This window comes from Paroedura picta, chromosome 13 (assembly GCF_049243985.1).
Source record: "Paroedura picta isolate Pp20150507F chromosome 13, Ppicta_v3.0, whole genome shotgun sequence".
NCBI classification, from domain to species: domain Eukaryota; kingdom Metazoa; phylum Chordata; class Lepidosauria; order Squamata; family Gekkonidae; genus Paroedura; species Paroedura picta.
Genome location: NC_135381.1, coordinates 38,806,327 through 38,830,463, shown reverse-complemented (window position 1 = coordinate 38,830,463; position 24,137 = coordinate 38,806,327). Strand labels below are relative to the sequence as shown.

The 24,137-nt window shown below is 46.4% G+C and overlaps 2 protein-coding genes across 3 annotated transcripts; both read left to right on the top strand.

The window, feature by feature from the left end:
- The first annotated feature begins 323 nt into the window (after positions 1-323).
- On the top strand, positions 324-10,637 carry LOC143822725 (putative P2Y purinoceptor 10). The gene is made up of 2 exons (XM_077308217.1): positions 324-449; positions 6,687-10,637. The coding sequence occupies exons 1-2, from the start codon at positions 445-447 to the stop codon at positions 7,717-7,719; spliced, it is 1,038 nt and encodes a 345-aa protein (XP_077164332.1). The 5' UTR covers positions 324-444; the 3' UTR covers positions 7,720-10,637.
- Positions 10,638-16,822: 6,185 nt separating this feature from the next.
- Positions 16,823-23,884, top strand: LOC143822724 (putative P2Y purinoceptor 10). Of its 2 annotated transcripts, none has more exons than XM_077308215.1 (2): positions 16,823-16,962; positions 22,466-23,884. In XM_077308215.1, the coding sequence occupies exon 2, from the start codon at positions 22,519-22,521 to the stop codon at positions 23,608-23,610; it is 1,092 nt and encodes a 363-aa protein (XP_077164330.1). In that variant the 5' UTR covers positions 16,823-16,962; positions 22,466-22,518; the 3' UTR covers positions 23,611-23,884. The 2 variants fall into 2 exon arrangements, with proteins under 2 accessions (XP_077164330.1, XP_077164331.1); XM_077308216.1 differs by having other exon boundaries at positions 16,828-16,957.
- Positions 23,885-24,137: the final 253 nt, after the last annotated feature.

Below are 24,137 nucleotides of genomic sequence, written 5' to 3'. Positions count from 1 at the left end.
CCCCACCAGTGGCTAGGAAGCATCCAGCAGATCTCAGCTGTGAGGTGGCCACCACAAGAGGAGCTGGATTCTGTTGCCTGAATTTTTTATATATATACAATGTAGAAACTGTTTTTTGATGAGCTGGATTTCCAAGATGCTCTTAGCTCCTGCCGCGGCCATTTTGGGACTCTGGCTCCGTTACGGTGTGGTCAACTTTCCCCTCACCAACGTCAAACTACACATTACTTCCTTCACTCAGTAAACAAAGCTTCTGTGGTGGCGGGCTCAAGATGTGCTTTAACTTCCTGTTCAGGGAGTGTAATTTTGAGAGCAGGTTCCCCTGACTGTCTTTCTCTTTGAATCGTCCGTGAAACCAGAACCGAGTAAGGTGCGGCTTTGGGGTTGCGAGGCAGGCTGGTTTTCCCTCCAAGGAGTCACTTTTGCTGATGCTGGGAAGTTCCAATGAGGTAAGGAAATGATTTTCATCTCAAAGTGATTGATACAGAGTTTTTATTAAACCAAGGTATACTGGAAAGAAAGCCGAAAGACAGACACAGGTGCAGATGCATGGACACCTGTCTATGTTCTGGAGACAGATCCCGATGGATAGCTAACCATGTTTGTCTGTACCTCTAGAAAAGAGCAAGAGGCCAGGAGCTCCTTAAAGGCTAACAAAATTGGTGGCATGTTAGGAGCTTTCATGAGACACTGCAGTGACTCATGAAAACTCATATTGTGCCATAATGTTTGTTAATCTATAAAGTGCTCCTGGCCTCTTGCTGTTTTTTACTGTCTGTGTTCTACTTTTTGGTAGTCTTGCCATTGAGGTAAAGTGCAGTATGGATCCTATTACAGTTTGGTAGATCAAGAACTGGTTGACAGATCGTCAACTCAAAGGGTGCTTTTAAATGGTTCATCATCTTGTTGGAGAGGAGTGATGAGTGGAGTGCCTCAGGGATCTGTCCTGGGCCCTGTGTGGTTCAACATACAGAAGAAGAAGAAGAAGAAGAAGAAGAAGAAGAAGAAGAAGAAGAAGAAGAAGAAGAAGACGTTTGGTGAAGTCGTTAGGAGTGCGGACTTCTAATCTGGCATGCCGGCTTCGATTCTGCGTCCCCCCACATGCAGCCAGCTGGGTGACTTTGGCCTCGCCACGGCACTGATAAAACTGTTCTGACCGAGCAGGAATATCAGGGCTCTCTCAGCCTCACCCATCCCACAGGGTGTCTGTTGTGGGGAGAGAAAAGGGAAGGCAACTGTAAGCTGCTTTGAGCCTCCTTCAGGTAGAGAAAAGTAGCATATAAGAACCAACTCTTCTTCTTCTTCTTCTTCTTCTTCTTCTTCTTCTTCTTCTTCTTCTTCTTCTTCTTCTTCTTCTTCTTCTTCTTCTTCTTCTTCTTCGCCACAACCTTTCATGTGCTACTCTTTCCTAATGGATCACCTCGTGTTTGACCTGAAATTAGCAATAAAACATACTTGCTCTTAATCAGACACTAATTGCAGTACAAATTTATTCAATTATTTTAATCCTTTGAAGGATGGAGAAAGCCCAGCATCTATTTATTGAAAATGCCATAAATGTAGCTTTATCCAGAGACAGTTGCATGTAAGGAGGAAACCTGCAAATCCAATTGTTACTGAATTTCAGACTGACTTAACTGAAACGAATGGGCTGAAGGCTGGGTGGAGGGTGGGGACTGTGGGGGAAGTTGGTCAACAACCACTTTGCAAAGTGAGCTGGGTGGGGGACATCTTCTTAGATTCCATTGAAGTGGGCAGGAAATGCGGAAGATGACCGCTGGGATTTTGTATGCAGCATAAAGGAGAATGGCTGTAATCGGCCCCACAGGATTCAATGGCTGGTCTGCAAGGAACCCTATATCTCCAGACAGACAAAGAGTCTCTCTGAGCCTTCCTTCACCCAACCCCCTAAATCACATGAAAACAAAACACATAATGGTCCTAGCCCTGCCTGGTGGAATGATCTCCTGGAAGAGCTAAGGGGCCAGACGTTTCCACTAAGCCTGCAAGACTGAGCTCTCCAGCCAGGCATTTGGTTGATGCCAAGGCAAGGGAAGATCTTGGGCCCTGCCTCTATGAACCAACTTTGGGAAATATGGATGTATTGGGGTTTTTTGAGGTGGGTGGGGTGTGGGATTTTTTAAAGTTGTTTCTAGCCTGCTGCATTCCTAATATAAGAGCCTCTTGTGGTGCAGAGTGGTAAGGCAGCTACATGCTCTCTCAAGCTCTGCCCATGAGGTTGGGAGTTCGATCCCAGCAGCCGGCTCAAGGTTGACTCAGTCTTCCATCCTTCTGAGGTCGGTAAAATGAGTACCCAGTTTGCTGGGGGGTAAAACGGTAATGACTGGGGAAGGCACTGGCAAACCACCCCGTATTGAATCTGCCAAGAAAACGCTAGAGGGCGTTACCCCAAGGGTCAGACATGACCCAGTGCTTGCACAGGGTATACCTTTACCTTTTTTATTCCTAATATATTCTTGTTAACGGCCGCAAGATGGCTGGTTCAGAAGCTGTGGTCTCAAAATTCCATAACCAACCAAACAAACAAACAAACAAACAAATATGACTGTTCAGTTTCCATGGGTCCCTAGGGTAGGACCTGTAGATCTCCTGCAATTACAATTTATTTCCAGAGTAAAGGGATCAGACCCACTGGGAAAACGGGTTACTTTGGAGGTTGGACTCTATGGCAGTCCCTGCTGGGTCCTTCCCCTCCCTGCACCCCTCCAGCCCCAGGATCTGCCCACAAATCTCCATGAATTTCCCAAGATTGGCAACTCAACTGCAAGGAGATCAAAGACTACAGAATTTTGTCTTCTCCATTCTCAGCATCTCTGTCGGTCTGAATCTGAGCTGGGCCTCCTTCCCTCTGGCAAGAGACACTCACAGTCCTTCCAGAGCTGCTCAATAAGAGGGGAAATACTCCACTGAGGCTTGTCAACATCCAGGAATTTCCCAACCCACAGCTGGCGGTCCGACTCCCGAAACAGGCCCTGCTTGGCTTCTGCTCTTCCTTTCTGCTCAGAAAGAAAAGGAGAGGCATGTTGAGCTCATCTCCTATAGTCAGTTAGGCAGGGCAGATGTGTTTGCTCTCTAGATCCTAAATATGAAGAAGAGTTGGTTCTTATATGCTGCTTTTCTCTATCAGGAGTCTCAAAGCAGTTTATAATCGCCTTCCCTTATTCTCCCCACGACAGACACCCTGTGAGGGAGGGGAGGCTGAATGAGCCCTGATATTACTGAAGAAGAAGAGTTCATAGAATCACAGAATCATAGAGTTGGAAGGGGCCACACAGACCATCTAGTCCAACCCCCTGCTCAACGCAGGATCAGCCCTAAGCATCCTAAAGCATCCAAGAAAAGTGTGTATCCAACCTTTGCCTGAAGACTGCCAGTTGGTTCTTGTATGCCACTTTTCTCTACCCGAAGGAGTCTCAGAGTGGCTTACAGTTGCCTTCCCTTTCCTCTCCCCACTACAGATATCCTGTTAGGTGGGTGAGGCTGAGAGAGCCCTGATATTACTGCTCGGTCAGAACAGCTTTATCAGTGCTTTGGCAAGCCCAAGGTCACCCAGCTGGCTGCATGTGGGGGAGGAGCAGGGAATCAAACCTGGCTCGCCAGAATAGAAGTCAGCACACAGTGGACTAGGATGCGATAAAATCCACCCTTGGAAGCAGCCGTTGTCTTTCTCTGCCATCTGCAGATAACTTGTAATCTTGGGAGATTTCCAGCCCCCACAAGAAGGCCGACAGTGAAAAGATTATCAATCAAAAGAGTAGGCACTTTTTGGATCCTTAAACCCTGCATTATTATGATACTAGGGGTAAAGCCCGTTGTATCCAAGAATACAACGGGCGCTAGAGCTTGGCAGTGGGCAGAGGAAGGGGAGGAGTTATCCAGTCTGTAAGGGCATGGGGTTGAATGTGTGTGTTGTGTGGGAGGTTGTGGTGGTGTAGTGGCAAGTGAGGGCATGGGTGTGGAGATATGGTTGTCAAGAACCTGTGGTTTGGAATGTTCGTTGAGTGTGGGAGAAGACTGACCTTTGGGAATTGTGGCATAGTGGTTACAGATGAGCTTTCCAGAGCCATCTCTTCAGATATGTGAAGGTAAAATCAGACTGGAGACTCTTCTTAGGGGAAGATTACATGGCAACCAATTCCCCCAGTTCTGTGTCATTTCCCTTCTTGTGGGAATTAGGCCACAGAAACCGAAATGCCCCTCTGCCCTAATACACATGGGGTAGTCACAGAACACAGGTGTCCACCCTGTTCCTTCTTCTCCATTTTTTTCACTGTTGATAAAATGTTATGTGCCCACATGCTTCTTTCATGGTTGCTCCTTACAAGAAGAATGGATTTTGTACCCTGTTGTTTACTACCCAAAGGAGTCTCAAAGCAGTTTACAAACACCTTTTCCATTCGTCTCCCCACAATAGTCAATCTGTGAGGTATGTGGGGCTGTGAGAGGTCTGAGAGAACTGGGAATGGGCCGCAGTGACCCAGCAGGCCTAAGGTGTCTCAAAGCATTTCCCAATCATCTTCCCTTCCTCTCCCTCTCACTATTTACAATTTCAGGCTGTAACTATTTATTTAGATCTTCCTGCACTTTCTAGACTCATAGGACTGATGCTGGTCTGCCTGTCTGCGCCCCAGAATACAAACAGTTGCTGCTAAGGGCTGGCCATAGCCCATAGGCCAGGAGGGACACACCTGCACCACTCCCTCCCAACTGCAGGCAAAAATGGCTCCTTTGAAGGCTGGACTCTGAGGCATTGTACGATTTTGAAGTCCCACCTCCAAACCTCCAGGAATATTTCCAACCCAGGGGTAGCCAACCTCCAGGTGGAGCCTGGAGAGCTCCTGGAATTACATCTCACCTGCAGAGTATAAAGATCAGCTGCCCAGGCAGAAAGGACTACTTAGGAGAGGGTTGTGGTAGAGAAGAAATATTTAAGGCCTCCCACACAGGTTGTTGTTGTTGAATTGAAAGAATTGAGGCCTACTGCACAGGGTTGTTGTGCAGATGAAACAGGAGACAAAAAAAACAGTTTCATCCACAGAATAACGCAGTGGCCTCAATCTGCAGAGAGTTGCCAAGAAGAAAGACACATGGCTTGGCTGTGTCTAACCCCCCGGCCAGAGCAGTATTTTAAGTGAAAGGGGGCTTTTCTGTGGCCTCCCTGTCAAGCAACTGTTTGGCAGAAGGGGAAAGTTCCCCCCCCCTCAAAAGGAAGGCCCTCAGGCTCCCCTGCGTTGCTCTTGGAAAGACCTCCCTCCCCTCAGTCAGGGGCTGTCAGAGGCTCCTTCCCAGCAGGCCTGGAGGGGGGGGGGAGCACTCTGCAGCCTCCGGCCAGCTCTGTCAGAGTTCTGAGGCCATTTGCAGTTGGACATGACAGTTAGGACGGCCTTGGGGCGAAAAGGGCTGGCGCAGCCTCTGTTCTCATCCCCCTTGGCAGCCCTACTGACCTCCTCTCCCTTTGGTGGTCAGGAGCAGACTGGCAGCCATTTCTCCAGATTGCCCCTGGCTGGATGGAATTTTGGTCTGTCCTGGTAAGGGGTCAATCGGAAGGCGCTTCGTGCCTTCCGATTGGCCCCTCCACTTGTCAGTCCAGGGCCACGGGACCAATTGTTGCCCTTCCTCATCACGGACTGAGCCCACCCCAACACCCCTTACTGTTTTATTAAGAGGGAAAAGATTTGAAGTATTCATTGGGACATATGGCATGAAAACGATATTGAAGATTCGTTTGGTTTAAATATAAAAATTGATTCCAATTTCCGGATATAAAACCATTACGGATATGTGCAGGTGGAAAGGCATTAAGGATGTGGTCTCTTATTAGTGTTGTTGAATGCAAACCTTTTTGTCAAGTAGCAGTGTCAAGAATAAGCTTACATGATGGGAGGGTGACCTGTCAGCTCGCGAATCAGAAGAAAAGTGGAGGCTACACACAATTCACCTGGTTGTATCTCTGTGTGCTTTGCTGAAGCAAGCAAGCAAGCAGTCTCCATTAAGGCTCTCTGCTCTCTCCATCTGCTGATGTGTAGGATGTAAGTCCTGCCTGTAGGGTAGCCACAAGAGACTTGCAATGTGTTGCTTGAAGTTTTTGTACTTTGCTTCAGTAAATGACTGGCCCAAGGTCACCCAGTTGGCTGCATGTCGAGGAGGAGATGAGGACTCAAACTCAGTTCTCCAGATTGGAGGCTGCTACTCATAACCACTACAGCAAGCTGCCTCTCTTTGCCAGTGGCCTATATGTATAGATGGTTCCCCTCACTTTCACCATGCATCTCTGTTGGGTTTTAAATCAGATGAATATGATATATATTTGAAAATAATCTTTCCCAGTAAAGATTACTCTCTTTTAAACCACAAAACACTGTGGGTATGGATCTGTGTCTCATCCACCAAGGTAACTAGCAATTGCATACTTTCAAAACACTCTGTTACTCTGCAGCTATGTTTCTCTGGAAGGGCTCAGGACGATGCCAAGTCCAAAAGTCCCAACAGTAACTTCATCAGATGTTCGTTCTTTTGACTTCCTTCTTTTCTTAGGGGAGGAAATAGATTTTGGATGGTGGGAGGGACACTCCTGTTTCATTCCAAGATTTTCTTTATTTTTGCAATAGAGGTAACTCAGCAGCAACAACAACAAACTTGTGATGAATTTAATTTTTTTTTTACAGGGTACAGAATCTGCATGTGGGAGTGGGGCATCCAGCACACCTAGTCAACAACGATCTGTCCCTGCAGAGCAATGCCTCACTAGACAACTGCACAGAACCTGGCGTGGACTTCCAGCACTCCTTGTACACTGTCTCCTACACCATCGTCTTCATACCCGGCCTCCTGACCAACAGCGTGGCCCTGTGGATCTTATGCCGCTTCATCAGCAAGCAGAACAAAACCGTGATTTTCATGATTAATTTGGCCACAGCTGACTTTGCACACGTCCTCTCCCTGCCTTTGCGGATATACTATTACATCAATGACTACTGGCCCTTTGGGGTCATCCTTTGTCAGCTGTGCTTCTATGTCAAGTATCTCAACATGTACGCCAGCATTTGCTTCCTGACATGCATCAGCGTCCAAAGGTACTTTTTCCTCCTCCACCCGTTCAGGGCCAAAAACTGGAAACGGAGGTACGATGTTGCCATCTGCATTGCCGTGTGGGTCTTTGTGGGAGTCGCCTGCTTGCCGTTTCCACTGATGAGAGACTCCAAAAACGTGACGTCTTGCTTCACCGAAATGGGCATCAAGAAGGTTGGCAACATAGCTGCCTCTCTCATTATGATGACGGTAGCTGAATGTGTAGGTTTTTTGGTCCCTCTAGTCGTCATTGTCTATTGCACCTGGAAGACCAAAGTGTCGCTTCAGGAACACCAAATACCTCTGCAAAACGCTGTTGAAAAGCAGAAAGCATTGCGGATGGTGTCCACATGTGCCATTGTGTTTTTATTGTGTTTCACCCCGTATCATATTACGTTTTTCTTCTTCATGATGGCCAAAGAGAAGATAATTACCAGCTGCAGAATAGTCAAAAGTATTCTGTACATTCACCCGTTTTGCTTAAGCCTTGCCAGCCTCAACTGCTGCTTGGATCCCGTCCTGTATTTCTTCACCACCTCCGAATTCCAAGATCAGATCTCAAGACACAGCAGTCTGGCCTTCAGAAGCCGTCTGATGAGCAAGGAAAGCGCTTCCTCGCTGAAGGAATAAAATCCTCAATCTTTTCCTCTCTTCGGTTTCAGGTTTTTGGTTTTTGGTTTTTAAGCATTTCAGACTGGACAAAGAATGGACAGAAATGCTTCTGCCATTGTACGGGAGAAATTTTCAGCAGGAATTGTAATGTTCGTGTGAGAACTATGGCTCAGTGAAAGAACATGCAATGATTGGTGCCCCACGGATTTCATTTGGGACTTGGGCACGGTGTAATGTGTGTAAGACTGTATCCTTCAGTGGTTAATGAGATTGGTTAATCAGTTCTATCTGCATAGATCGGCACGGAGACATATCGAGTCCAGCACCCATCAGTTTGCAGGCTGCAATCAGATGTGATGAACCACTGGAACTAGATGTTCCTTTAGTGCAGGGATTCCCAAATAGGGTCCCAGGGAACCCTGTGGTTACATGAGAACTCCCCAGGGGTTATGTGGCCTTTCCCAGAAGCTGGGATGACCGCTGACATCACTAGACATCACTGGAGCCCACTTCCCCTGTGGCTCTACTGTTGAACAGAAGCAAACGGCGAATCCTGCAAATTGCCTGGAGGTTGATGCCAGGCCAGGCCCCAGTAAGACCTCTTAAATGCCCAAAAAGCTGTGGAAAGGATGCTGGTCCCTCCCCCTGCCTTTACTCACAGAAACATGGAATGCTGGCAAAACTGTAGTCATTGCCTAGCAACAGCCACAGAGGGCATCAATTTCTTAAAGTTACAGGTACTCCTTTTATCATTTTTAGATTTTTAAACCCTCAGTGCACCCTCAGAATTGGGGGATTCAGATTTTTCCACAAACCTCAGTCACTTTTTTGGTTTGTTGAAAAGATCTGTCTTCACAGGTCTAGTCTCCAAATTTTAGAATATTCAGACTTAGCCAACTTGGCCATTAGTGTGTGTGTATGTGGATCATACACACACACAAAGAGAGAAAGAGAGAGAGAGAGACAGAGACAGAGACAGAGACCGAGACAGAGACAGAGACCGAGACAGAGACAGAGACAGAGATGCATGTTTCTGTCATTTTATCGAAAAAGTCCTTTCCTCTATAGATTACTTTCTCCTTTGCTTGCTTTCTTCTTTCTCAAAGAGTATAAGAATGTTTCTTGAGGTGCATCCTGCCAGTTATTTTTAACTGCTAGTCTTACATAATCTATATTTGCATTTTTCTCTTCAGGACAAAAACAATTTTTGAAAGAGAAACCAATCTCCCCCTGGGGAATAATACTATTTGTGAGCCTCCCCCACAACCTTTATGGTCCAATGCTGCCAGATTTCAGAACCTAACAAGGTTGCCCCAGCTGGTGTTTGGATGGGGGACCATCAAGGAAGTCAAAGTCAACTAGGGAAGCAACGATAAACCACTTCTGAAGGTCTCTCACCTTTGAAACCCTACCAGTTGCCTCAAACCCGGGGCTTGTCAATTTACATGCACAATATCAAGCTTAAGAGCACTGCCATCTATGGGGCAAACAAAGAATCATAGAATCATAGAATTATAGAATCATAGAATCATAGAGTTGGAAGGGGCCATACAGGCCATCTAGTCCAACCCCCCTGTTCAACGCAGGATCAGCCCAAAGCATCCTAAAGCATCCAAGAAAAGTGTGTATCCAACCTTTGCTTGAACACTGCCAGTGAAGGGGAGCTCACCACCTCCTTAGGCAGCCCATTCCACTGCTGAACTACTCTGACTGTGAAATTTTTTTTCCTGATATCTAGCCTATACCGTTGTACTTGTAGTTTAAACCCATTACTGTGTGTCCTTTCCTCTGCAGCCAACGGAAACAGCATCCTGCCTTCCTCCAAGTGACAACCTTTCAAATACTTAAAGAGGGCTATCATGTCTCCTCTCAACCTCCTTTTCTCCAGGCTGAACATTCCCAAGTCCCTCAACGTATCTTCATAAGGCTTGGTCTTTTGGCCCCCAGATCATCCTCGTCACTCTCCTCTGTACCCTTTCAATTTTATCTACGACCTTTTTGAAGTGAGGCCTCCAGAACTGCACACAGTACTCCAGGTGTGGTCTGACCAGTGCCATATACAATGGAACTATGACATTTGATGAGTAGTCCCTCCACCCCCTCATCTAGATCATTAATAAATATGTTAAAAAGTACCGGACCAAGCACTGAGGTACCCTACTACTCACCTCCCTCCAGTCTGATGAAACACCATTGACAACAACTCTTTGAGTGCGGTTCTCTAACCCAGGGGTAGTCAACCTGTGGTCCTCCATGGACTACAATTCCCATGAGCCCTGAGAGTGTTTGCTAGCCCACAACAGAGGTCAGATTCACTTCCCCACAACAGAGGTCAGACTCACTGGTCTGTAGTTTCCCGGGTCATCCTTTCTCCCTTTTTTGAAGATCGGAACAACGTTTGCTCTCTTCCAGTCCTCCGGGACATCTCTAGTCCTTAAAGAGGTCCCGAACAAGATGTACAAGGGTTCTGCAAGTTCTCCGGAAAGTTCTTTGAGCACTCTCGGGTGCATTTAATCTGGGGATTTGAACTCATACAGTGCAGCTAAAGGCCTCTCAACAACCTCTCTGTCCATGTCAACCTGCCACCCAGACACTATCCCTTGGATACTACCATCTCTAGATGGGCCTAAACCCTTTGACTTTTGGGAAAAAACAGATGTAAAATAGGCGCTGAGCCTTTCTGCTTTCTCTGCATCCTCCCTTAGAGATTGTCCATCCACACCCAACAGTGGGCCTGTTGCCTCCTTTACTTTATGTTTGCTCCTCACATAACTGAAAAATCTTTTCTTGTTACAATGGGCTTCCCTGGACAATCTTAGCTCACTCTCAGCTTTGGCCTTTCTGATGATAGATCTACAGTGCCTAGTAACCTGTAGGTACTCTTCTTTAGAGCTCTGTCCTTCCCTCCATTTCCTGAACATTTCCCTTTTCTTTCTTAGTTCCTCTTGAAGTTCTCTGTTCATCCAAATAGGCTTCTTAGAGCTCCTGCAGTGTTTTCGTCTTTCTGGGATAGTCATTGATTGAGCATGCAATAGCTCTTGTTTGAGTAGCGCCCACCCTTCACATGCTCCCTTCCCTTCCAGCATTCTCGTCCATGGTATGACACTCATCATGTCTCTGAGTTTATTAAAGTTTGCCCTACGAAAATCCAACATCCGTGTCTGGCTACAAGCTTCCTTGCCTCCCCATCTGAAAAGGAATTCTATGAGGACATGGTCACTTCCCCCTAGGGTCCCCACCTCCTTCACCTCATCCACCAACTCTTGCCTGTTGGTCAGTATTAAGTCCAGTATGGCTGAACCTCTTGTGGGTTCGTCTACCATTTGATAAATGAAATTGTCAGCCAGGCAGGTCAGAAAGTTGCATGACTGAGGACGCTTCGCAGAGTTTGTTTCCCAGCACACATCTGGGAAATTGAAGTCACCCATGATTACAAGGTCCAGCCATTTGGATATATTCCCAAGCTGCTCACAAAGTGAAGCATCCACATCCTCTCGTTGATCAGGCGGTCGGTAGCAGACACCAACCACCACACTGTTTGTTTTCCCCTCGCTTATTTTCACCCAGATGCTTTCCACTGTTGATATACTCTCCTTCACTAGAATTTCCTGACAGGTAAGCCCTTTCCTCACGTACAGTGCCATTCCTCCACCTCTTCGATCTATTTTGTTTTTTCTGGACAGTTCATATCCATCCACTATTACATTCCAGTCAAAGAAGTACCTCTGAGATCCTAGATTCAAATGGGTCGCTGTGATGGTCTGAAGTAGAAAAATAAAACCAGAGTCCAGGAGCACCTTTAAGACCAACAAAGATTTATTCAGGGTGTGAGCTTTCGAGTGCAAGCACTCTTCCTCAGACAGGTCTTTGTTGGTCTTAAAGGTGCTACTGGACTCTGATTTCTCTGAGAGCAATTGCAGAAGTTTTTATTTTTCTTTTATTTCTCCTAAGAAATTTGCATCTAGATAATAACTGTCAGATCAAATTAACATCTGGCAACTTAACCGAGGAAATCCCCATTAACATTGGGGTAAAACAGGGGTGCAGTTTAGCTCCCCAATTTTTAAATCTATTTTTGCACAATCTCCCTGGTTTTCTGCAGTCCATAAGTGGTCTTCTCCCCATTTTGGGGAAAAGACCAAGCCCTTTATTTTTATTTGCTGACAACACATCATCCTCTCTGGATCATGTGTAGGTCCCCCACAGTACCTGCGTGGCTTTATGATCTGTTGCCACAACTATCAATTGGAAATAAACTTCAAGACAACTAAGATCTTAATTTTTTGCAAGAACCTGCTATAAATATTCATGGAAGATTGATGGGCACAGTATTGAACAAATCTCTCATTTCAAGTATCTTGGGCAGAGTCTGCACTTACTTTGTTTATTCCATTGTCAATCCTGTTGAATTCAGATAGCTTTGAACTTGGATCTTCCTCTTCCCCCCCTCCCCATTGAAACAGGAAAGTCTTCTGCACGTGGTTAGGGAGGCTCAGAAGAGGGGGGGGAGGCAAATGGAGACTCTTTCTTTGTTTTCTTGAAGGAGAGGAGAGGATCAAAGAAGTCAGAGGAGGGAGGAAAAAATCCTTTCTTTTCTTGAAGGGGGGGGGGACGAAGAAGGCACAAAAAAAAAATCCAAGGCCGACAGAAGTTGAGAGAACTTAGGGGCTTCTCCTTTAAGGCAGGCTTGTCACATGACCACCTGTAGCCAATCATGGGTCCTCTACCACGGAGGAGAGCCCAGATTCAAAACAATGCGATTTTATAATACATTCAGGATTAAGAGCACTCTGAGATATCGCACAATAAAGGTAGGGTCACTCCGGATCAATCCTTCTTGCTGCAGAAGGAAATTTTAAATCGCCCCAAATCCAAACGGAAATTGCATTCTGTGTAGAGGGCAGGGACTGAATCGATCTGGGGTTGGAATAAAAGCTCCGTGCAGTTTACACCTTGGTCTCAACTTCTCTCTTAATAACCGATAGGTACATCATAAGAAGCAGATAGCCAAAACCATGAAAACATCCCAAGCTCTCCTTACTAAATTCTACCATCAAAAGGGGAATAAAAATATTCCAGCCATGTTAAAAAAATTATTCTGTGAAATTCATCCCACAAATTTTGTACGGCATTCCAATCTGGATCTTTGACCTTAATAATGAATTGGAGTCTCTACATTCCATGTTTTTAAGATCCTTACTCAACGTACCCAAAAGTGTTGCCGATCAAACCACTTATTGAATTAGGTCAGCAACACCTGGCTTGGAAAGCTTGGCTGCTGACCTTCAAATATTGGCTGAGAATTCATTTCTCAGCCTACTCTGGCAGCCTGCTATGGGACCTATTGTGTGACCCGTACATTTCCAGTTGGTATGATAGAATTTTACTTAAACTGAAAAATATTGGCCTCGATATTGTGTGGCTTATGGGTCTGAGTGAAAAAGACATTTTCAAGGTAATTTTGCGTAGACTTGAGGATATTGAAATGCAAAATTTAACTTCTGTCCCAAGTAATACCTGTCCCCTCCCCCCCAATTCTGGGGCATCTCATCCAACTATAAACTCCTACCAGCTTATCTCTCTCAACTGGACTCTCATTTGGCTAGGAGGGCTTTCCTTCTTGCCAGAGTCAACTCCTTTCCCTCAAGTGTGTCCTGGAGAAGATTCCATCAGCTTCCCACCCCCAAAAGGCTTTGTCCACATGGCTGTAAAGTCCCAAACACACTACCACATATTGTTTTGGAGTGTCCAGACTTCTCTCCCCAAAGAACTTCTATCCAGTCATATTTGATGGGTTTAAATTCCAAAGTCAATTCTAAATCCCTCATCATCAAATTAATGCTTTCAGAAAAGGATCCCATTAACTTGCGAGAGTAGCCAATGCCCTTGGAAGCATATGCCAAATAAATAACTTATGTTTGCTAGTGAGGGAACATAGTCTTGTCTAACCCATTTTGCTTCCTTGAACTGTATACCAATAAAGGTTTTCTGAGTCTGAGTCAGTCAATTGCAGCAGGGGATTTTCAGACATGCCTAGGAATGAAGAGGAAGGATGGGTGGTACCATTTCAATCCACCCCACCACTCCATGGTATCTGCCACACCATTTCCCTGCATCCTTAATCCAGGGCTAAGAAGACATTTAGTTATCGGTTGAGAAGAGGACTGAATAGAGTTGCTGGCTTGGGTTAGGAAATTCCTGGAGATTTTGGGTGCAGCCTAAGCAGGAAAGAGTTTGAGGAAGGGAGGAAGTTCAGCAAGGTAGAACACTATATTGGCCATCCTCCCGGATAACCTTTTCCTCCAGGGGTACTGATCTCGGTAGTCTGGGGAGGCTTTGCAATTTGAAGAGGTCTTCAAGGCACCAAGTGTAGGTTGGGAATTTAGGAGGGAAAGAGTTGTTTTTGGGAGGAAAAATAGCAAGGGGTGTTCTTGGAGAGGAAGAAGAGGAAGAAGAAGAGTTGGTTTTTATGCCCCATTTTTGCTGTCCCATCCTCTCCCCACAACAGACACTGAGAAAGCTTCTTACAGGACTGTTCAGCCAAAGCAGCACTATCAGGGCTTAGTCTGGTCCAAGGTCACCCAGATGGCTGCATGTGAGGGAGTGGGGAATCAAACCCAGCCCACCGGATTAGAAACTGCTATATTTAAACACTACACCATGCTGGCTCTGTTCAAAATGTGGTACAAGTCCAGCTGTCTTGAGAAGAAGAAGAAGAGTTGGTTCTTATATGCCACTTTTCTCTACCCAAAGGAGTCTCAAAGCGGCTTACAATCACCTTCCCTTTCCTCTCCCCACAACAGACACCCTGTGAGGGAGGTGAGGCTGAGAGAGGCCTGATATCACTGCTCCGTCAGAACAGCTTTATCAGTGCTGTGGCGAGTCCAAGGTCACCCAGCTGGCTGCATGTGGAAGAGCAGGTAATCAAACCCAGCTCGCCAGATTAGAAATCCACAATCCTAACCACTACACCAAGATTACCCCTACTTGAAATTCGTAAGATGGCCCACAGAAGAATTACGGTCTCCGGCACAGGACTTATTTCCATCCAGTTCCTACAACTGTTGCTGAGAGGAAAGTTGGCCCCAGGAAGCTCAGAAGAAGCTCCACATTTCAACAGTGACTGCTGGGACTTTATCCACTTGGCTCTGACCCATCCTGGTTAGGGTTAGGGTTAAGGTTAGGGTTAGGGTTACCGAAATGACGTAACACTAAAAAATAACATACCTCTGGCAATTCCTCACCTTCTGGCTCTCTCGCCTTCTCATGCTTCTTAGGAATCCACATGCCTGCTTGAAATGGTGGAAGAGAACAACACTCCACGGCTGCATGTGTGTGCCGAATTACACACCGGCGGCCGCGCCTCCCCCCCCCCCCCATATCGCAGCACTGGCTGCGTCAGCCTGGAACATCTGATTCGGACACTGCCTCACACAGCCCTCACACATCACTACAGACTAACATGTCTAACATGTATAAACTAGTAATCAAGCCCGCTGTATGACCAATACAGCGGGCGCTAGATACTCACAGTATTGCGGGGCCTCCCCCGGGCGGCAGTCTGATGGTGGCGGCTCCCTCGGGCGGTGGGCTGACACAGCGAGGGGCGCGGCCCCCGGGCAGGGAGCCCCCAGCAGCCGCACTCCGCTTTGCGCCTCCACGCGTCAGGCCGCCGGCAAAGGAGCAACTGTGCGCGGCTCGGAGTTGCTCGGGGCTTGGAATCGGAGGGACCAATCGGCAGGCGCTTTGCGCCTGCCGATTGGTCCCTCCGATTGTCTGTCCGGAGGAAGGGTCCAATCCAGACCTTTCCTCATCCCGGACACATCCCGCCCCAGAACCCCTTACCGCTTTATTTAGTCTGCAGTGCCCACGGCATCGCGGGCAGTGTTGAGATAGTGAGATGTATTAGTCTAAGAAATAGCTGGTCAGACAGTAAGCATTGTGGCTGAAACAGAGTTTGAACCTGGGTCTCCTTAATCTGAGTCCAACTCTCTGGGCATTTCTGTACCCAATAAAAATAGTGAAATGCTTACCTTTGGTTGTCATTATATTCCATCCCCTCCATATGACGTTGCCAGCATGCACTGTCTGGGCAGGAAATGGCTGGCTACATCCTTCATTTTAAAGCACTAATTGGTGAATCCCAAAAAGTGGATTCACCAATTTATGTAGCACTATCTAATGGAGAGCAACCAGCAGCCCAGCAGCCAAAGAAAGGTATGGAGGCAATTAAGCACTATTTCCGCCTCCAATGTCCTGCCCTTACACCTGCCTCCCTCTCTTTTTTCCCCGGGGACAGGAGGCTTTTTTTTTTAAGCAAACTGTCTGGAGCAATGAATAGAGATACAAGCATGCAGGCAAAGACAAAAATAGTTTTCTCCCAAAATTGTAACACAAAGCATGCCTCTCTAAAGTCTCCCCCCCCCCAAAAAAAATCAGGAACAATTTTTTTAAATCTTAAGTTTCAAGACTCATGATTCCATAATGGGTGGCATTAAAAAAAACATTACGCATCTATGATTAGATGCATAGGCATTTCAAAGGAAAAGAATTTAATTTTTAAAAAATTAGCGGGCTTCGTGGACCCTTTAAAACGTTGAGAAAGGGGATTGGTTGCCTGACTTGATTGACAGGCAGAAGAGAGTCATGTATAAAACATGTTGTTCTCTTCTTCCCTTTAAAGCAACGCTTGTGGAGGGTGAGAAGCGCAAAAAGGTGGCAGAGATGAGCAAGACAGGAAAAAGGGGAGGAGGGGCCGAGAGGCATGATTATATTTAGCGTTATGCCATTTGGCTAGAATAATGCTATTTTTACTGCTTTGCAGAAATGACCTCTATCTCCCACACCACACAGCTGCTAAGAGCCTCTGTAGGGAGCAAAATAGGGCATTAATACCTAGATGGGCTAGATATTACAGAAAGTAAAACTCAGAGCTGGGCTGCTTCTTTAATGGCAAGCGTATTGATACGATGTCATCATTGGCTTTGCTTCCACTTCAGAAGCTGCGGTTGAGAGTATTTTCAGAAGGGAAGAGAAACGGAATACAGGGTTTCCTTTTGTCCAGTCTCGGGCTGTCGTCGCATTTCGGAAGACTTCCTCAAGACGGTTTGAAAATCTGTATTATTGTCAAGAGTTTGCCAGGAAGCCCTCTCCTCAGACCTGGGGGGATATTCGACAGTCAGAAGAGGCTCGTTTCATTTCTAAACGTACTCATGACTTCCTGTGGTTGTTGGCATTTCAAAGAATGGAAATTGTGGTGAGGTAAGGTTTTGTCTTCTGTGCATATTTGTTGGGGATGAAAAGCTTGTTAACTGAACGTGTTTGTTTGCTGCATGCTTAGGACCAGAGACTTGGTCCTTAAGATAATTGCCAGGAAATCAGTGGAGCTTACATCTGAGTAAGCACGTAAGGGTCAGCTAGACTACGCGCATTGAATGTGACAGGAGTCGCAGTCTAGCTGAGGCATTGTTCTGGAAAAGATCGCCACTTTTCACCATCAATTCATCTAAACTTTTATTCATTTACAGTTTTGCAATCAGCAACTTCTAACCTTTTCTTCTTATGCAGCATATCCATGGGGGTTCTTGGAAAGAAAGAAAAGAAACAGAATAGGAGATTATATCGGCTAGGGGGAAAGAAAGGATTGTATTCATTTGGTATTAAAAATAATAGTTTACTGAAACATTTAAAGTTCTTGACATTTTTTCTGACCAAGGCATGCTAATAACTGCTAATCATTATATTATATATATATATATAAGACTGGGTATTTTTCACCCAAACAATTTAGGAAACAATTTTGAGGCAGCAGTGGAACTTTCTTTCAGCTCTCTCCCCAAATTTGCAAAGCCTGGCATTCAATTGACACATAACTCATCTCAAATCTTGAAGCTCCTTCACTTGGCTGTGGTTGACAAAAGGCTTGGAAAAACAGCGTTTTCACGCCTCGTTGAGGGAGTTGCCCAGGCTTCGGAGTTTGTGAGTTGGCGCTGCTGTGAACAGGAAAGTTCTTGGACCACAGAAACTCGAGCCATGAAAACTGCTGTGTTTTCTGCCCTAAGGGGAAAACAGCACCCTGTTATGCCCCACTGGTTAATGCAGTCATATTGCAAGGTTTGACTTATGACTTGTACTTGGACCAAAATGGTGGGGTTAACTTTTTAAAAACCTAAATGGCATATCTGTTTTGGCACTTCAACTTTTCCTCCTTTCGTCACCCATCAGGGCACAGTCACTTGTTTCTGATGCACACTTTGATTCTCCACATCTGTTGGTTGTGGGACGTGGCTGGTGGAAGGGATCGGTGGGAAAGGATGTCCCCTGAGGGGCATATCTCTGCATACTCTGCCAAGTTGTTCAAAGGGGTGGTGCGACCCATGCTGAAACCTACAATATCTCGACCATTTAAGAACAAGGAAATATAACTAGAGGATCGGGGTAATGGGGAATCTCTATGGTGGTTGGGAGCAAACTGTAATGTTACTGCGTTAAAGAGGCAAAAACTTTCCTGAGATTGGCAAGGGGAACAGAAAGGGGATGTAGCTCAGTGGCAGAGAATCTGCATGGCATACAGAAGGTCCCAGGTTCAATCTCTGGAATCACCAGTTTAAAGGATCAGGTAACAGGTTAAATACCCAGCCAGTGTAAGTACATAAGACTGGCCTTAATGGGCCAATGTTCTGTTTCTGCAGAAGGCAGCTTCTTGTGTTCATGTACAAGGGCATCTTAGGTTCGTTGTATCCTATCTTTTCTGTGTGCTCAAGACAAAACGTATCTTGGGATGCAATTTCAAAAGCAAAGAAAATCAGGCGATCCACAAATTTCATTTTTTCATATATACATATTGCAATTTCATTCAATTATGTATGTATGCATGTATGTATGTATGTATGTATGTATGTATGTATGTATGTATGTATGTATGTATGTATTATATTTATTGATATACCTCCCTTGCTTGCAGCTCAGGGCAGTTTACATTGAACATGGGGAAACATATGCATAAGTACAGTGTAATTCATAATAAGTACAATTCATAATAGCGTCAAATGAAACAACAGCAATAATATGAATAAATAAATAACAGTGATTACAATAACATTCCAGTAACTAGTGGTAACGACATTAAAATATTAAGTGTAATCTCGTGGTTGGTCAGTTCATGGGCATGGATTCTGGGGGGCTCAGTAGATGTTGCTGGTCCGGTCGAACTCAACCAAATGCCTGGCAGAAGAGCTCCTTTTTGGCGGCCTTATGGAATTGTAAAGGTAAAGGTAAAGGTCTCCCCTGTGCAAGCACCAGGTCATGTCTGACCCTTGGGGTGAGGCCCTCTAGCGTTTTCATGGCAGACTCAATACGGGGTGGTTTGCCAGTGCCTTCCCCAGTCATTACCGTTTACCCCCCAGCAAGCTGGGTACTCATTTTACCCACCTCAGAAGGATGGAAGGCTGAGTCAACCTTGAGCCGGCTGCTGGGATCGAACTCCCAGCCTTATGGGCAAAGCTTTCAGACAGCATGTCGCTGCCTTACCATTCTGCGCCACAAGAGGCTCATTATGGAACTGTACTAGCTTACAATTGAAGTGGTGTGTTGATGCAGCTGTCTGTACATATAGAACTGTACTAATATATTTTCATTTCCTCTCATGCATTGCTAGATCCAAGTCGGTGGGGGAGGGCTGCATACTGCACACAGCCCTGAGTTTTCTATTGGTGGGAGGAAGTAAATCTTGGGCCCACATCCTCTCCACCCATGCATATCGAATATTTTGTGTAAACAGATGCGTTCATGCACATCATCATACATATACTTCCTTTGATCACTGTCCCCAGCAAATTGCTGCCTGAAAGTTTATGTTTCAGATGTTTTATTCTGAAATGTATTTAACATGTTTTTTTTTCTAGGATGTCATTAACCAAAAAGGGAAGGGAAGTGCTTTCTTGCTTTTTAAAAAAGCACAAGGTGGGGTATTCCAGCATGTAACAGATGAAGAAGAGGGGATTTGAACAGAGGTCCCTTAGAGGTCCTTCAGTGGTCATTAGCTACAAGCTACAGATGGAACACTATATTTAGAAAACAGCAAAATTTGAGTCCAGCGGCACCCTTAAGACCAACAAAGATTTATTCAAGGTGTGAGCTTTCATGTGCAGGCACTCTTCCTCAGACACTTCCTCATGTGTGTTGGTCTTAAAGGTGCCATTGGAGTCAAATTTTGTTGTGCTACTTCTGTTCAACATGGCTACCCATTTGGAAAAGTGATGTTCTGTATTCTTGGTACTTGAGGGGCAAGCGTGGGAGGGCTTCTGGAGTTCTGGACCTGCTAGTAGTCTTCCTGAGGGATGTGGGTTTTGGCCACTCCATGACACAGAGTGTTGGACTGGCTGGGCTTGATCCAACAGGGCTCCCCTAGTGCTCTAATGTAAGTTCTCTGGAAATATGTTACTATGGAAAGGGATTCTTCATCACTGGGCTTTAGTATCAGAATGATGCTGGGAAATGCTGGAGCAGAGGTCCTCAACCCTTTGAACCAATGGACACCTTTGTTATTCTGACACAACATGTTGCAGGAGATGGAGCCAAAAACAAAATGGTAGCTGCCACTTACCTTCAGTCACACAGTAAAAATCCTTGAGCTGCCAATCAATTTTCCAATGGCCAATCAGAAGCTTCACCGAGCAAAAGCCCATCAGGCCTCATTCATTTTCTAAAATCGCTTGGTAAACACCATCCCTTGGTAGACCATGGGGGGAGGGGGGGAGGTTCTGTACTGGAATATGTCCTGCATGTGTTGCGAGTTGGTTCTAGGTTTGGGGAGGGTCCTTGGCCAGTCAGCCAGAGATCTCTTGCAAGTCTGGTGTCTCTAGCTTTCACAGGATCCGTGCTATGACAGATAGTCCTTTTGACAGATGCAGGTTCTGGAGGTTCAGGAATGTATAAAATTAATCTTGTGGAAGTTAGAGATAGCAGAGTCACATGTGACCCCCCCCCCCAGTTGCTTCCCTAACATGCTGTCCAAATTCTGCCCCACCCTCCTGTTGCGCTGAAACTTGGAAGCTTGAGCGGAGACAGTTCATTTGGAAATGTATCTGTTCACAAGGGAGCACAAATCTCCATCAAGAGCTCGAACGTTCATGGGAAAGGAAAGCTTGTGGAAAGTTCATGACTGGTGACCTGTCACGAATTTCGTTTTGCGAACCAGCCAAAATTGGTCAGTAGTGTTAGTTTGTGAGCTGGTTCATGCCCATCCTTAGTCACAGCCACATGTTGTGGGTTCCATTAACACGGACCATTTAGGAAAACAGGGCAGGGGAGAATCCAGATCAGGAGAATGTAAACCATGTGGAAAAAGGTAAAGGAATGTGTTCCGGCATTTCTCCCCCACAGTTCATTTAGGCTGCGTGTAAATCTCCTAGAACACGGGTAGTCAAACTGCGGCCCTCCAGATGCCCATGGAATACAATTCCCAGGAGCCCTTGCCAGCATTCGCCGGCGAATGCTGGCAAGGGCTCCTGGGAATTGTAGTCCATGGACATCTGGAGGGCCGCAGTTTGACTACCCCTGTCCTAGAAGGAACGAGGCACTCTTTTGCACAACTATGCCAGGCTGTAACCAAAGTCAATTCCTCCACTCCCAGAGCTTTATAGAGGTTGACACCCTTGGCATGGGAAATGACTCCACAATTTCTGAGTCACCAGACCCAAAGGAGCACTCCTCAGATGAACTTGTGGAACATCTGAGGGTGCATGAAAATGTTTCTGGTTATGAATGAGCACCCTTCCTAATAACACCTAGGCGCCTGGGTGCTAATTCATCTCTCTCCTCCAGAGAAAGCAGAGAGAGCACAGATACCCCAATACCAGTCAAGAAAAAGGGAACATAACCATGTATTTTATTTTAAACAGGTCATTTGACTTTGCAAAACAATCCTTCCTCTCTAAGCTTCTCAAGACACTTTTCTCCCCCTCATTTGTTGAGATGTTTCTCAGGGGCCAATAGGAACGCAGAGACTCCTTTGCAAGGGCCGGGGGTTGTGGTGGGGAAAGGGCCAGACTGGGATCCAGAAGTGGCTTGAATCCTCCACTCATGGAAACTGGCTGGGAGGCCTTGGGAAAGCCACACACACACAACACAAGCCACCTCACAGCGTTGCTGTGAGGATAAAATGAAGGTGAGTAGAATTATGTAAGCTGCTTTGGATCCTCCTAGGGGAGAAAGTATGCTGAAATGTTTCAAATAAATAATACTTTACAAGAAAAAAAGTAGTTATCTTTGCATGAACACTCCAGGAGAATAATTCTAGGGGGCCCCACTAAGTAGGGTCAATTCTTTGTGGAATCCACAAATTGTTGTTCTGTTTTCAAACTGTTCGAACTTCCATTTTGGTTTTGTCTTTCCAGTCCATCAGAGGAACCATCACATGCCAGTTAACCACAACCAGTACCCTCTAGGCAGGGGTAGTCAAATTGCGGCCCTCCAGATGTCCACGGACCACAATTCCCAGAAGCCCCTGCCAGCGAATGCTGGCAGGGGCTCCTGGGAATTGTTGTCCGTGGACATCTGGAGGGCCGCAGTTTGACTACTCCTGCCTCTAGGCATCCTACCCTTTTCTCTCCCTTCCAGTTCTTGTTCTTTAACATCCAGCCTGTACGGTCAACTGCGTTACTTTGGTTGGTCTTAATAAAATGCATTGTGTAGTTCTTGATGTCAGATTTTACTATGGATCAGTCAGGGTCTGACATCCTGTTTTCTAATGTCTTCTGACCAGGGTACTTCCAGCCAGCCTGACCTGCCTTCTGAGGGTGCCTCCCTGGAATCGCAATGCCCAACACGAGTTGGTCACCGAACTGCACCGATCCCCCAACAAATTTCCACACCTCCCTCTACGCAGCCACCTACACGGTCCTCTTCGTCCCGGGACTCCTCGCCAACGGCCTTGCCCTTTGGGTGTTGTGCTGCCTCATCAGTAAGAAGACCAAAGCTGTCGTGTTCATGATCAACTTGGCTGCTGCCGACTTAGCGCACGTCTTCTCCTTGCCTTTGCGCATGTACTACTACTTCAACCGTGTATGGCCTTTCGGGAGCTTCCTCTGCCAGGTGTGCTTCTACCTCAAATACCTCAACATGTACGCAAGCATCTTCTTCCTTACCTGCATCAGCATCCAGAGGTACCTCTTCCTGCTCCACCCTTTCAAAGCCAAGGACTGGAAGCGCAGGTACGACATTGCCATCAGCGCTGCCGTATGGACCGGGGTGGGGGCCGCTTGCCTGCCCCTCCCAATTCTCAGGAGTTCTGACTTATCCAATGACACCAACACCTGCTTTGCAGACCTTGGGATGAAGAGGGTGTCCATGGGAGCCTCGGTCACTATGGTGGTTGTTGCCGAATTCGCTGGGTTCGTGGTCCCCCTGGCCCTGATTCTTTACTGCACGTGGAAAATGCGGCAATCCTTGCAGGAGCTCCGCACCCCTCTGCAACCCACCAGTGAGAAGCGGAAAGCTTTGCGCATGATCTTGGCATGCGCAGCCGTTTTCTTCATATGCTTCACACCCTACCACGTGAACTTCCCCATATTTATGATGGTGAAGAGGGAAGCCATCCTGGACTGCACAGTGCGGCACAGAGCTTTGTACTTTCACCCCGTTTCTTTGTGCCTTGCAAGCCTGAACTGCTGCCTCGACCCGATTCTCTATTACTTCACAACGTCGGAGTTCCAGGAACGGCTTCCCTGTTGCAGCAAAGTGACCCTCTTTAGCCGCTTTACCAACCACGACAGCAACAGCGTGGCCTCCTCAGGTGGGGAGAATTGTGAAGAGGGTCAGAGGAACAGGAACATTTTAATGGCCTATTTTTGGACTCGGAGGCCACAGAGGTGCGAAAGAGATAGCATGGAGTCCCCTCTGTCTTGTTAACTGAGGCCTGGCTCTCTCTTGCGTGTACTTGGCTTGCTCTCACATTGTTTACTTGACGTGTAATAACCCTCAGCTCAGTGTGTGAACACAGTGATGTGGGAGTTGGCCCCCACAAGTCATCGTTGAGTGCTACAACCAGCGAGGGAGGCCCACAGACATGTGAACCACCCTTAAGATTATGTTGAGAAACCAATGTATCCTTTTCTTCCTCCATCCCTGATAACCTAGGCCAGGGGTAGTCAAACTGCGGCCCTCCAGATGTCCATGGACTACAATTCCCAGGAGCCCCTGCCAGCATTCGTTGGCAGCATTTGTTGGCAGGGGCTCCTGGGAATTGTAGTCCATGGACATCTGGAGGGCCGCAGTTTGACTACCCCTGACCTAGGCTCTGCACCAAAGTTTGGTTGAAAGGATATCCTTTCTAGATGTTTTTGTACAATGTTTTAATGCTGCATTGCAGCGCTGGGTTCTACCACTAGATGTTGGTGTTGTATTGTTTCCTTTGGCATTAGGGAGAGCACATAGCA